This window comes from Heterodontus francisci, chromosome 46 (genome assembly GCF_036365525.1).
Source record: "Heterodontus francisci isolate sHetFra1 chromosome 46, sHetFra1.hap1, whole genome shotgun sequence".
Taxonomy (NCBI): domain Eukaryota; kingdom Metazoa; phylum Chordata; class Chondrichthyes; order Heterodontiformes; family Heterodontidae; genus Heterodontus; species Heterodontus francisci.
Window position 1 is genome coordinate 12,121,766 of NC_090416.1, and position 14,337 is coordinate 12,136,102.

The 14,337-nt window shown below is 55.8% G+C and overlaps 1 protein-coding gene across 1 annotated transcript in view; it reads left to right on the top strand.

Moving 5' to 3' along the window:
- The window catches only part of LOC137356866 (phospholipid-transporting ATPase ID-like), a 34,588-nt gene that overhangs the window by 11,157 nt on the left and 9,094 nt on the right, over nucleotides 1-14,337 (top strand). The window contains 7 exon segments of the mRNA XM_068022704.1: nucleotides 3,486-3,591; nucleotides 6,033-6,177; nucleotides 8,775-8,958; nucleotides 10,575-10,798; nucleotides 11,820-11,903; nucleotides 12,373-12,618; nucleotides 12,989-13,127. Of these exon segments, the coding sequence (XP_067878805.1) occupies nucleotides 3,486-3,591; nucleotides 6,033-6,177; nucleotides 8,775-8,958; nucleotides 10,575-10,798; nucleotides 11,820-11,903; nucleotides 12,373-12,618; nucleotides 12,989-13,127 (1,128 nt within the window).

Here is a 14,337-nt window from a genome sequence, read left to right on the forward strand (position 1 = left end):
CAAGCGGCCCGGCACTAGCTCCTTGACCCCCAAGATCTCCGGCTGAAAAGTCGGGGCCAACAAGATAGCCACCCCACTAGAAATAGGGGTGAGGTGACTCATGTAGACCCCACCCTGCCACTCCAGGAGCCAGGTGGCTTCGTCTCCCGGAACGGTGTGGGTTTCCTGCAGAAAGCTCACCGCGTATCTCCCTTCCCTAAGGACTGAGAGATTGTGAAATCTGCGGTGAGCCCCTCTGCTGCCGTTGATGTTGAGGCTGGCTATGGTTATCTTCATGTCAAAGGTACGTAAAACCCGTCACCAACAGCTCACTGTGAGGAGGGAGTGGAAGTGCACCTGGCCCTCCACTCCCCCAGCAACCCATTGAGGAACACATTAAAACGGCGCCTCTCAACCAGTTTCACGTCTGCGCGCTTGCCCGCTATCTTAAGGGCGGCACGGACGGACTGGATGATCAGCGCCAGATTCGACCAACGGTCGAGGGCCAGCTGAACTTTATTGCGGCAACCTCTGCAAGCCGCGAGGAAATCCCGGAGTTCCGCCGTGGGGATGAGAGGAGATTCGGTGGGAGGCACGAGGGACTCCACCACCTCACTGGCGATGGAATCAAGATCATCCTCCGTGCCCCGCACCGAATCCCCATCCTCCTCCGGGTCGTCACCGCCAGCGGCCGACACATCCACCACACACTGTGGGGCGGACGTCCCGGCCGCGCCAGCTGGTCCCGCCTCCGTCACGATCCCACCCCCAGGATCGATGGCGGAGGAGTCCTCTCTGGGTTCTATTGTGAAACTGGAGCCTGTAGGCACCAGCGGTTCAGGACCCCCCTCCACCTCCATCCCCAGGCCAATGACTGGTCCAGGGGAGACAGAAGTTCCGGACTCCGGGAAACCAGCCGGAGCCGAGACTGGAGGCGGCGAGAGGAGGCCATCTCCCGCTCCGCCAGCACCCACAGGCCCAGCAGATGGGGCAGCATTCTCAGTTATAACTGGGTCGGGTGTCTCCTGGTTGGTGGTGGACTCCGGCTGGGAGGCCCGACCCTCTGGGGCCTCGCCCTCCCCTTCATTCAGAACACCCGACCCAGTAGCAGTGGCGGAATGGGCGGTTTCCCCAGGCTCCCCCACCACAAGCAGGGCCCCACTTACTCCTTCAGGAGGGGCCTCACGTACCAGGGCCATCCCCTCCCCTCCATCCTGAGGAATAGAGTGCACCTGCCCGGACTTTGCAGCCTTGGTGGTGGCGGTAGGGGGCACCTGAGGACCAGAAACAGGAGGCAGCTCCCCTCCAACAGATGGGCCCTGCACCTCAGGGCCCTGTGTTATTTCTGTGGAGGGGTGCCTTCTCCTCTTTTTCGCACTTGGGCGCGGAGACTCAGAGACCTCCATGTCATCAGAGGCCTCCGCCTCCGCACCCTTTTTTCCTTTTTTAGTCACCCTGGGCCTGAGCCCAGCCCTGGGACAGGTGGATTCCATGGGAATGGGCTTTGGGCTGAGCTCAGGCTCGGGTTGAGTCAAAGTGTCCAGGGGACGCGCCTCACGATGTTTCTTTTTTCCCCGCGTCTTCCTTCCGCTCGGACGGACGCTCCCCTCCCCGCCAGAGGCTGTGAAAACCACAGCCTCCGGAACCGACTGAGCGGTGTCTGTTGGATGTGCAGGGGGAGTGGGAGGAGGTGCTGTGGAACCACTCTGGGCCGCCGAGGTGGAGCTGGCGGCCGGGAGGTTGGGGCAGTTCTTCCGAACATGCCCCACCCCCTTGCAGACGTGGCACCGCGCCCCGTCCGAGGTCCAAAAGACGCGGTAGGCCGTCCCCTGGAACTCCACATTAAATTGGCCCTCCGTGTCCTCCTCCCGCGCCAGCTGCATAAATAACTGGCGGCGGAAGGAGTAGACATGTTGGAGGCTGTGCTCCCGAAGACCAAGCCGGACTGGGGTGATCCCCGACCTCACCTCCCCCAGATGGTGTAGGTGGGGGAGGAGGAGCTCACTGGGAATGAAGGGTGGGACGTTGGACAACATTATCCGATGCGCAGTGGCCCCCAGAGGGTCCACTGGCAGGAAGGTCCCCCCCACAGTGAGCCCTTTACTCAGGGCCAGGGACACCGCCCGCTCGGTCTTCAAAAAGAACACAGCCTTCCCATACATTTTTGAGGCCGCAACAATGGCCGAGGGGCCGACAACCACGGCCATTGCCTTAACGCAGGCCTCAATAGACATGTTGGGGTGGGGATAGCTCTTCACCCCATGGCTGCATGTCAATAATTTAAAGGGTGACGGGGCCACGTGGGCAGCCACAGAAGCTGCAGCTGCGTAGGTAGTAGAGGGCCCCGCCACCGGTGATGAAGGGCTTGCCATGGGTCCAAGAGCTAAACCCACCCCAAATTGTGGACTTGCACACTAAATAACAGATTCACAGAAAAATTTGAAAAGACAAACAAACAAACAACAGGTTAGTGGAGAGGCTGAGGTAAGAGAGGAGAGGCAAAGGCAGGCTGGAAGGGATGACTTGCTTTCTGGAGGTGGTGCTCACAGTACACTTAAAACAAACAGTCTTTGAAGTTGGTCTTCCGGTCTTCTGGTTGGGGGAGTCGTCTTCACCTGGGTCAGCTGAAGCTGCCCAGGCACTATCTATCCCCTTCCGTCTGTTTAGCTGGGCAGCTTCAGCTGACCCAGGTTTGGCAATTGGGGTGGGGAGGGAGCTTCCCTGTGTGCTTGTGCAGCAGCACAGACTCCTGTTGAATTGGCAGCCCCACCCCTTGTTGTTCCAGCCACTTGTTCCTCCCCCAACAGTCCAAAGTAAATTACTGGTGTTCAGCACCCACCTCCAGACAAAGCCTTGTTTCCACAAAATGTCCCTTTCTTCTCTTTAATGGAGACTGTTGTTGGAGTTTTCCTCTGCTTGTTGGTAGCTGCTCTCCCTTGCACAGTGCAGCTCCTCTCTCCACCTCTGCAACCTCCAACTGCCACCAGCACTCTCAGCTGAGGCTCGTTGCTGCAATCAGCAGTCAATACTCCAATTAGCCAGCAGCCAACCCCGTGCTGTACCTGTTCTGGGAGTGTTTGATGGGGACAGTGTAGAGGGAGCTTTACTCTGTATCTAACCCCCGTGCTGTACCTGTCCTGGGAGTGTTTGATGGGGGACAGTGTAGAGGGAGCTTTACTCTGTATCTAACCCCCGTACTGTACCTGTCCTGGGAGTGTTTGATGGGGACAGTGTAGAGGGAGCTTTACTCTGTATCTAACCCCCGTGCTGTACCTGTCCTGGGAGTGTTTGATGGGGGACAGTGTAGAGGGAGCTTTACTCTGTATCTAACCCCCGTGCTGTACCTGTCCTGGGAGTGTTTGATGGGGACAGTGTAGAGGGAGCTTTACTCTGTATCTAACCCCCGTACTGTACCTGTCCTGGGAGTGTTTGATGGGGACAGTGTAGAGGGAGCTTTACTCTGTATCTAACCCCATGTCTCACTATTGCTTCCTCCCACCCCATAGAGACAGCAGTGAATATCGGTTACTCCTGTAAGATGCTGACTGATGATCTGACGGAGGTTTTTATGTTGACTGGTCACACGGTGCATGAGGTCCGTGAGGAGCTGCAGTAAGTTAATGCGCTGCATTCCTGCGGAACTGCCGGAGAGGAGAGGTGGCTGGGGGAGGGGCGCTAAACTGAGGGGTCATCTGATTAGAAGGCAGCTGTTTCTCAGGACATCAGATAGGAGACCAGCAGGAGTCGGGGGTTCAGGTCCAGGGAGACCAGCAGGAGTCGGGGGTTTCAGGTTCGGGGAGACCAGCAGGAGTCGGGGCTTCGGGTCCGGGGAGACCAGCAGGAGTTGGGGGTTCAGGTCAGTGGAGACCAGCAGGAGTCGGGGTTTCAGGTTCGGGGAGACCAGCAGGAGTCGGGGCTTCGGGTCCGGGGAGACCAGCAGGAGTCGGGGGTTTCCAGTCCAGGAGACCAGCAGGAGTCGGGGCTTCAGGTCTGGGTAGACCAGCAGGAATCGGGGGTTTCAGGTTCGGGGAGACCAGCAGGAGTCGGGGGTTTCAGGTCCAGGGAGACCAGCAGGAGTCGGGGTTTCAGGTCCGGGGAGACCAGCAGGAGTCGGGGGTTTCAGGTTCGGGGAGACCAGCAGGAGTCGGGGGTTTCAGGTTCGGGGAGACCAGCAGGAGTCGGGGGTTCAGGTCCAGGGAGACCAGCAGGAGTCGGGGGTTTCAGGTCCGGGGAGACCAGCAGGAGTCGGGGGTTTCAGGTTCGGGGAGACCAGCAGGAGTCGGGGCTTCGGGTCCGGGAAGACCAGCAGGAGTCGGGGGTTTCCAGTCCAGGAGACCAGCAGGAGTCGGGGCTTCAGGTCTGGGTAGACCAGCAGGAATCGGGGGTTTCAGGTCCGGGGAGACCAGCAGGAGTCGGGGCTTCAGGTCCGGCGAGACCAGCAGGAGTCGGTGGCTTCAGGTCCGGGGAGACCAGCAGGAGTCGGGGGTTTCCAGTCCAGGAGACCAGCAGGAGTTGGGGGTTTCCAGTCCAGGAGACCAGCAGGAGTCGGGGGTTTCCAGCAGGGGTCGGGGTTTCAGGTCTGGGGAGACCAGCAGGAGTCGGGGTTTCAGGTCCGGGGAGACCAGCAGGAGTCGGGGGTTTCAGGTCCGGGGAGACCAGCAGGAGTCGGGGCTTCAGGTCCGGGTAGACCAGCAGGAGTCGGGGGTTTCAGGTCTGGGGAGACCAGCAGGAGTCGGGGCTTCAGGTCTGGGGAGACCAGCAGGAGTCGGGGGTTTCAGGTCCGGGGAGACCAGCAGGAGTCGGGGCTTCAGGTCCGGGTAGACCAGCAGGAGTCGGGGGTTTCAGGTCCGGGGAGACCAGCAGGAGTCGGGGTTTCAGGTCCGGGGAGACCAGCAGGAGTCGGGGCTTCAGGTCTGGGGAGACCAGCAGGAGTCGGGGCTTCAGGTCTGGGGAGACCAGCAGGAGTCAGGGCTTCAGGTCCGGGGAGACCAGCAGGAGTCGGGGGTTTCAGGTCTGGGGAGACCAGCAGGAGTCGGGGCTTCAGGTCTGGGGAGACCAGCAGGAGTCGGGGCTTCAGGTCTGGGGAGACCAGCAGGAGTCAGGGCTTCAGGTCCGGGGAGACCAGCAGGAGTCGGGGGTTTCAGGTCCGGGGAGACCAGCAGGAGTCGGGGGTTTCAGGTCCGGGGAGACCAGCAGGAGTTGGGGGTTTCAGGTCCGGGGAGACCAGCAGGAGTTGGGGGTTTCCGGTCCGGGGAGACCAGTAGGAGTCAGGGGTTTCAGTTCCGGGGAGACCCGCAGGAGTCGGGGCTTCAGGTCTGGGGAGACCAGCAGGAGTCAGGGCTTCAGGTCCGGGGAGACCAGCAGGAGTCGGGGGTTTCCAGTCCAGGAGACCAGCAGGAGTCGGGGGTTTCAGGTCCGGGGAGACCAGCAGGAGTCGGGGGTTTCAGGTCCGGGGAGACCAGCAGGAGTCGGGGGTTTCCGGTCCGGGGAGACCAGCAGGAGTCGGGGGTTTCCGGTCCGGGGAGACCAGCAGGAGTCGGGGGTTTCCGGTCCGGGGAGACCAGCAGGAGTCGGGGGTTTCAGGTCCGGGGAGACCAGCAGGAGTCGGGGGTTTCCGGTCCGGGGAGACCAGCAGGAGTCGGGGGTTTCAGGTCCGGGGAGACCAGCAGGAGTCGGGGGTTTCAGGTCCGGGTAGACCCGCAGGAGTCGGGGGTTTCAGGTCCGGGGAGACCAGCAGGAGTCGGGGTTTCAGGTCCGGGGAGACCAGCAGGAGTTGGGGGTTTCCAGTCCAGGAGACCAGCAGGAGTCGGGGTTTTCCAGTCCAAGAGACCAGCAGGAGTCGGGGGTTTCAGGTCTGGGGAGACCAGCAGGAGTCGGGGGTTTCAGGTCTGGGGAGACCAGCAGGAGTCGGGGGTTTCAGGTCCGGGGAGACCAGCAGGAGTCAGGGGTTTCAGTTCCGGGGAGACCCGCAGGAGTCGGGGGTTTCCAGTCCAGGAGACTGTGTGTCGGAATGTCAGCATTCCCAGTTTCCAACTCTTCCCTGTTTGTTTCAGGCGGGCTAGGGGGAAGATGATAGACGCCTGCAAGTCCTTGGAGAATGGCTACACCTACACGGAGAAGCTGCCTGGGGCCAATCTCACCTCAGTCCTGGAGGTGATGCCAGGGGAATACGCCCTCGTCATCAATGGGCACAGCTTGGTAAGGACAGGTTCCACCACTCAGTCAGTCAAGCAACTTGCATTAATATAGCGCCTTCAGGGGCCTTTCACGCCTCTAGAGTCAGAAAGTTGTGGGGTCGAGTACCCTGCTCCAGAGACTCAAACCCATAATCCCGGCCGACGGTCCCCAGTGCCAGTACTGAGGGAGTGCTGCACGGTTGGAGGTGCCTTCTTTCAGGAAGAGACGTTAAACCGAGGCTCCTGTCTGCCCCTCTCAGGTGGTTGCAGAAGATCCCACGGCCGCTATTGGGAGAAGAGCAGCGAGTGGGTGGGGGGTGTTGGGGAGTTCTCCCCGGTGTCCTTGGACCCAGTACTTATCCCTCAACCAACATCACTAAAAATCAAAACAGATGATCTGGGTCATTATCGCGTTGCTGTTGTGGGATCTTGCTGTGCGCAAATTGGCCATCAGGTATCTGACGTTAGAACAGTGACTGCACTTCCGAAAAGTACCCCATTGGCTGTGAGGCGCATTGGGACGTCCTGAGGTCGTGAAAGGCGCTATAGAAATGCAGGTCTTCCCAAACTGTTCGTCTGTGGAGAAGCTGAGATCTGAGAGTGGGACAGGCTGTTTGTGTGTGAGAGAGACGGAGGAGATGGTATCTGAGAGTGGGACAGGCTGTGTGTGTGAGAGAGACGGAGGAGATGGTATCTGAGAGTGGGACAGGCTGTGTGTGTGAGAGAGACGGAGGAGATGGTATCTGAGAGTGGGACAGGATTTGTGTGTGAGAGAGACGGAGGAGATGGTATCTGAGAGTGGGACAGGATTTGTGTGTGAGAGAGACGGAGGAGATGGTATCTGAGAGTGGGACAGGCTGTGTGTGTGTGTGAGACGGAGGAGATGGTATCTGAGAGTGGGACAGGCTGTGTGTGTGAGAGAGACGGAGGAGATGGTATCTGAGAGTGGGACAGGCTGTGTGTGTGAGAGAGACGGAGGAGATGGTATCTGAGAGTGGGACAGGATTTGTGTGTGAGAGAGACGGAGGAGATGGTATCTGAGAGTGGGACAGGCTGTGTGTGTGTGTGAGAGAGACGGAGGAGATGGTATCTGAGAGTGGGACAGGCTGTGTGTGTGTGTGTGTGAGAGACGGAGGAGATGGTATCTGAGAGTGGGACAGGCTGTGTGTGTGTGTGTGTGTGTGTGTGAGAGACGGAGGAGATAGTATCTGAGAGTGGGACAGGCTGTGTGTGTGTGAGAGACGGAGGAGATGGTATCTGAGAGTGGGACAGGCTGTGTGTGTGAGAGAGACGGAGGAGATGGTATCTGAGAGTGGGACAGGCTGTGTGTGTGAGAGAGACGGAGGAGATGGTATCTGAGAGTGGGACAGGATTTGTGTGTGAGAGAGACGGAGGAGATGGTATCTGAGAGTGGGACAGGCTGTGTGTGTGTGTGAGAGAGACGGAGGAGATGGTATCTGAGAGTGGGACAGGCTGTGTGTGTGTGTGTGTGTGAGAGACGGAGGAGATGGTATCTGAGAGTGGGACAGGCTGTGTGTGTGTGTGTGTGTGTGTGTGAGAGACGGAGGAGATAGTATCTGAGAGTGGGACAGGCTGTGTCTGTGTGTGTGTGAGAGACGGAGGAGATGGTATCTGAGAGTGGGACAGGCTGTGTGTGTGTGTGTGAGAGAGACGGAGGAGATGGTATCTGAGAGTGGGACAGGCTGTGTGTGTGTGTGAGAGAGATGGAGGAGATAGTATCTGAGAGTGGGACAGGCTGTGTGTGTGTGTGAGAGAGATGGAGGAGATGGTATCTGAGAGTGGGACAGGCTGTGTGTGTGTGAGAGAGACGGAGGAGATGGTATCTGAGAGTGGGACAGGCTGTGTGTGTGTGTGTGAGAGAGACGGAGGAGATGGTATCTGAGAGTGGGACAGGCTGTGTGTGTGTGTGAGAGAGATGGAGGAGATAGTATCTGAGAGTGGGACAGGCTGTGTGTGTGTGTGAGAGAGATGGAGGAGATGGTATCTGAGAGTGGGACAGGCTGTGTGTGTGTGAGAGAGACGGAGGAGATGGTATCTGAGAGTGGGACAGGCTGTGTGTGTGTGTGTGAGAGAGACGGAGGAGATGGTATCTGAGAGTGGGACAGGCTGTGTGTGTGTGTGAGAGAGATGGAGGAGATGGTATCTGAGAGTGGGACAGGCTGTGTGTGTGTGTGAGAGAGATGGAGGAGATAGTATCTGAGAGTGGGACAGGCTGTGTGTGTGTGTGAGAGAGATGGAGGAGATAGTATCTGAGAGTGGGACAGGCTGTGTGTGTGTGTGAGAGACGGAGGAGATGGTATCTGAGAGTGGGACAGGCTGTGTGTGTGTGTGAGAGACGGAGGAGATGGTATCTGAGAGTGGGACAGGCTGTGTGTGTGTGTGTGTGTGAGAGACGGAGGAGATGGTATTTGAGAGTGGGACAGGCTGTGTGTGTGTGTGAGAGACGGAGGAGATGGTATCTGAGAGTGGAATAAGCAATGAGGTTGAGATGAAGCAGAGTGGGAGGAGGCTGATGTGGAGCACAGTCTCAGTGGGCTGAATGTCTTGTTTCTGTGCTGTAAGTGCTCTCTAACCAGTTTAGCTTGTTTGCCTGTGTAGGCCCATGCTCTGGAGCCTGACATGGAGCTCGAGTTCTTGGAGACAGCCTGTACTTGCAAGACAGTTATCTGTTGCCGAGTGACACCTCTTCAGAAGGCACAAGTTGTGGAGCTGGTGAAAAAGTACAAGAAGGCTGTTACCCTGGCGATCGGCGATGGGGCCAATGACGTCAGCATGATAAAAAGTGCGTACTGCTTAGAAGTAAAGGAGGCCATTCAGCCCATCATGCCTGTGCCGGCTGTTTGAAAGAGCTATCCAATTAGTCCCACTCCCCTCCCGCTCTATCCCAATATCCCTGCTCATTTTTCCCCTTCCAGTATTTATCCAATTGCCCTTTTGAAAGTTACTATTGAATCTGCTTCCACCGCCCTTTCAGGCAGCGCGTTCCAGATCACAACAACTCACTGTGTTAAATAAAAATTCTCCTCCTCTCCCCCCCTCTGGTTCTTTCACCAATTATCTTCAATCTGTGTCCCTCTGGTTACCGACCCTCCTGCCACTGGAAACAGTTTCTCCTTATTCACTCCATCAAAAACCCTTCCTGATTTTGAACGCCCCGATTAAATCTCCCCCTTAACCTTCTCCGCTCTAAAGGAGAACAATCCCAGCTTCTCCCAGTCTCTCCACATTAACTGAAGTCCCTCATCCCTGCTCCCATTCCGGTAAAATCTCCCTCCGCACCCTCTCCGAGGCCTCGACATCCTTCACACTGGATCGAGAATTGGACTCGGTACTCTAGCTGGGGCCTAACCAGTGTTTTATAAAGGTTTAGTTTAACTTCTTTGCGTTTGTACACTGCCTCTATTTAGAAAGTCCAGGATCCTGTATGTATTTTTTAACAACTATCACGATTTGTCCACATACCTCCCAAGATCTCTCTGTTCCCTGGCAGATTTCAGAAGTGTACTATTTAGGTTATATAGCCTGTCCGGAATCTTCCTACCACAAAGTATCCCTTGGACATGGACGTCCACTGCCTCTAAATTTTGACACTTAAAGCAAGAGGGAAAGATCGAGAGGGGTTTTGCTAAATGTGGCCCCCACCCGGGGTGGCACTGGGTCACATAGTCCAGCAGAGAGGCACCGCCGTTGATCCTGAGGCTTTTGGCTCTCCTCGGGTCAGGGTGATAGTTGACGGCATGGTTCATGGTCTCGGGAGCCCTCCCATTCCCCGCCCCCCCCCCCCCCCCCCCGAAGTAAGTCAGGCAATTGGCTCTCTCCCTGAAGGCCCCCATGGTCGAATATCCCGTCACCTGCGAGGAACGGTCCCGCGGGCGCAGAAGGAGAGACGGCTGGCAGGAAAGTTCTCAACCCGCACCGAGTCCCGGTCACCCATCACCACCCCCTCACCCGTGCCCTCTGACCTACACCGGCTCCCGGTCCGGCAACGCCTCCGCTGTGAAATTCTCATCCTCGTTTTCAAATCCCTCCATGGCCCCTCGCCCCACCCCTCCCTATCTCTCTCACCTCCTCCAGCCCCTACGACCCTCCGAGATCTCTGCGCTCCTCCAATTCCGGCCTCTCGCCCATCCCCCCCCCGATTCCCAACGCTCCACCATTGGTGGCCGTGCCTTCAGCTGCCTGGGAGCTCTGGAATTCCCTCCCTAAACCTCTCCGCCTCTCTCTCTCTCCTCCTTTAAGTCTCTCCTTAAAACCGACCTCATTGACCGAGCTTTTGGTCGCCTGTCCCCTAATATCTCCTGATGTGGCTCAAATTTTGTGGGACAATGCTACTGCGAAGCTACATTAAAGGCGCTATCGCAATGCAAGTTGTTAATTGATCTTTTGTGCCTCCTGCAGCTGCCCATATCGGTGTGGGGATCAGCGGGCAGGAGGGAATTCAGGCAGTCCTGGCCTCAGACTATTCCTTCTCTCAGTTCAAGTTCCTGCAGAGGCTGCTGCTGGTTCATGGCCGCTGGTCGTATTTCCGCATGTGCAAATTCCTTTGCTACTTTTTCTACAAGAACTTCGCCTTCACCATGGTCCATTTCTGGTTTGGCTTCTTCTGCGGCTTCTCTGCTCAGGTACCAATGCACGGGTTCTGTTCCTTCCTCTTGCAGCGGGTGGTGTTCCCATGCGTCTGCTGCCCTTGTCCTTCTAGGTGGTAGAGGTCGGGGGTTTGGGCGGCGCTGTCTAAGGAGCCTTGGTGCGTTGCTGCAGTGCTTCTTGTAGATGGTACACACTGCTGCCACTGTGCGTCGGTGGTGGAGGGAGTGAATGTTTGTGGATGGGGTGCCAATCAAGCGGGCTGCTTTGTCCTGGATGGTGTCGAGCTTCTTGAGTGTTGTTGGAGCTGCACCCATCCAGGCAAGTGGAGAGTATTCCATCACACTCCTGACTTGTGCCTTGTAGATGGTGGACAGGCTTTGGGGAGTCAGGAGGTGAGTTACTCGCCTCAGGATTCCCAGCCTCTGACCTGCTCTTGTAGCCATGGTATTTATGTGGCTACTCCAGTTGTGCTTTGAGTTTGACCTACTCTCAGACTTGGCGTTCTGCACAAGAATGGAAAGGACTTTCCTTCGTAGAACGCCTTTGAAGACTTGGTGACCACTTCCCAGCCAACGAAGCCCTTTCGAAGTGCGGTCACTGTTGTAATGGGGGAAACGCGGCAGCCAGTTGGGGCACAGCAAGATCCCACAGACAGCAAAGCGATAATGACCCCGATCATCATTTTTTTAAAAATTATTGATGTTGGTTGAGGGATAAGTATTGACCCCAGGACACTGGGGCGAACTCCGCCCCCCCCCCCCCCCCGCTCATCTTCCAATAGCGGCCGTGGGATCGTTTACACCCACCCGAGAGGGGCAGACGGGAGCCTCGGTTTAACGCCTCATCCTGAAAGACGGCACCTCCGACAGTGCGGGGCTCCCTCAGTACCTGCTGTGGATTAGATGTTTGGCTGCAGCAGAGGCACTTTGAGATGATGTGTGCGGGTCTGTGTGTGCGTGTGGACACTTAGGAATGTTTCTCGAGAGCTGACATAGCTCCAGGTGAGTCTTAATTCCTGATTTGTATTCCTGACCTTCCTACCTTCCCTCCCCGCAGACAGTCTACGACCAATATTTCATCACCTTGTACAATATTGTATATACATCCTTACCTGTGCTGGCCATGGGCGTTTTCGATCAGGTACGTCAACCGCTTCTCTCTGCACGCGACTTTAACTCTGTGAACGCTGAATTTTTACTGTTTAAGCCGAAAGAGGGAGGCCATTGGGCCCGATCCTATCTCTCCCGCCCTGCAAGTGCTGTGCTGCCTCTCCCTCATCCCACTGTCTCTCCCTGTCGCGCCCAGGACATTATTCAATGCGATGAATAGTCACGTAATCCTATAGTTTCTCCTTATTTACTCTTAGCGAAACCCTCCCTGATTTTCGAACGCCTCGATTAAATCTCCCCTTAACCTTCTCTGCTCTGAGGAGAACAATCCCAGCTTCTCCCAGTCTCTCCACATTAACTGAAGTCCCTCACCCCTGGGACCATTGTCGTAAAGCTTTCTACAGTGGGCATCTCGTGGGGTGGGGGGGGGGGGGAGCTGTTCGACCGCAGTGTGCGTCGCTCGGCACCGTCTCATTGTGTGCGCGGTCTCCGCCCCGCAGGATGTACCAGAACAGCGAAGCCTGCAGTACCCGAAGCTCTACGAGCCCGGCCAGCTCAACCTCCTCTTTAACAAGCGGGAGTTCTTCATCTGCATTGCCCAGGGCATCTACACCTCCATCATCCTCTTCTTCATCCCCTACGGGACCCTCGCCGACTCCACGCGGGACGACGGGACCCACATGGCCGACTACCAGTCCTTCGCCGTCACCGTGGCAACCTCCCTGGTGATTGTGGTCAGTGTACAGGTAAGTGGTCCTCAGGCATGGGTGCCTCGTTTCCCCCCCCCCCGCCTCTGTACGTCTGCCCCCTGTGTGTTTGTTGTGCTCTCCCTCCCGTTCCCTCTCTCTCACTCACGTTCTCTCTCTCACTCCGTCTGTCTCTGTACCTTCCTCACTTTCTAACCCTCACTCTCCCAGCTTTCTCCATCTCTGTCTCCCAGTCCGACCCTTGCTCCTATCTGTTCATTCTTGCTTCTCCAGAATCTATCCACCTCAGCCTTCTCTCACTGGGCGACAGTTCCTGAATGTTGTTGCTCAGTCCAGGTCTTTTTTTTTTGAGTGTTGTTGTGGAGCGGATGTGATGTGACCTCACTTCCTGTCTGTTGTTGACCGACAGATTGGACTCGACACTGGGTACTGGACAGCTATCAACCATTTCTTCATCTGGGGCAGCCTGGCCATCTATTTTGCCATCCTCTTTGCCATGCAAAGCGCTGGTCTCTTTGAAATATTCCCCAACCAGTTCCGGTTTGTAGGTGAGTCTGCGAGGAGCAGTTTGAAGATCTCTACGTTGGGGTCCCTATCCTGTGTGGCAGGCGTGTTAGTACGGTACAGGTTCTGCTATACCCGGTAAAATCAGAAAGTGAAAGCCAACATAATTTTGAAAATGGGAGTTAGCATTGACACCATTGTGTCAGACAGTGCTTTAGAGTCGGGGCAGAAGATATGGCCAACAAAGTGTATTTATACAGTCTCGAGGACGACAGCAAACAGTCTGCAGAGTCTATTTAAACGGAGTCTCTAGGGCAGCAGCAAACAATCTGCAGAGTCTATTTAAACAGTCTCTAGGGCAGCAGCAAACAGTCTACAGAGTCTATTTAAACAGTCTCTAGGGCAGCAGCAAACAGTCTACAGAGTCTATTTAAACAATCTCTAGGGCAGCAGCAAACAGTCTACAGAGTCTATTTAAACAGTCTCTAGGGCAGCAGCAAACAGTCTACAGAGTCTATTTAAACGGAGTCTCTAGGGCAGCAGCAAACAGTCTGCAGAGTCTATTTAAACGGAGTCTCTAGGACAGCAGCAAACAGTCTACAGAGTCTATTTAAACAGTCTCTAGGGCAGCAGCAAACAGTCTGCAGAATCTATTTAAACAGAGTCTCCAGGACAGCAGCAAACAGTCTACAGAGTCTCTCTAGGACAGCAGCAAACAGTCTACAGAGTCTATTTAAACAGTCTCTCTCGGACAGCAGCAAACAGTCTACAGAGTCTATTTAAACGGAGTCTCTAGGACAGCAGCAAACAGTCTACAGAGTCTATTTAAACAGTCTCTAGGGCAGCAGCAAACAGTATACAGAGTCTATTTAAACAGTCTCTAGGGCAGCAGCAGTCTACAGAGTCTATTTAAACGGAGTCTCTAGGACAGCAGCAAACAGTCTACAGAGTCTATTTAAACAGTCTCTAGGGCAGCAGCAAACAGTCTACAGAGTCTATTTAAACACTCTCTAGGGCAGCAGCAAACAGTCTACAGAGTCTATTTAAACAGTTTCTCTCGGACAGCAGCAAACAGTCTACAGAGTCTATTTAAACGGAGTCTCTAGGACAGCAGCAAACAGTCTACAGAGTCTATTTAAACAGTTTCTCTCGGACAGCAGCAAACAGTCTACAGAGTCTATTTAAACGGAGTCTCTAGGACAGCAGCAAACAGTCTACAGTCTATTTAAACAGTCTCTAGGGCAGCAGCAAACA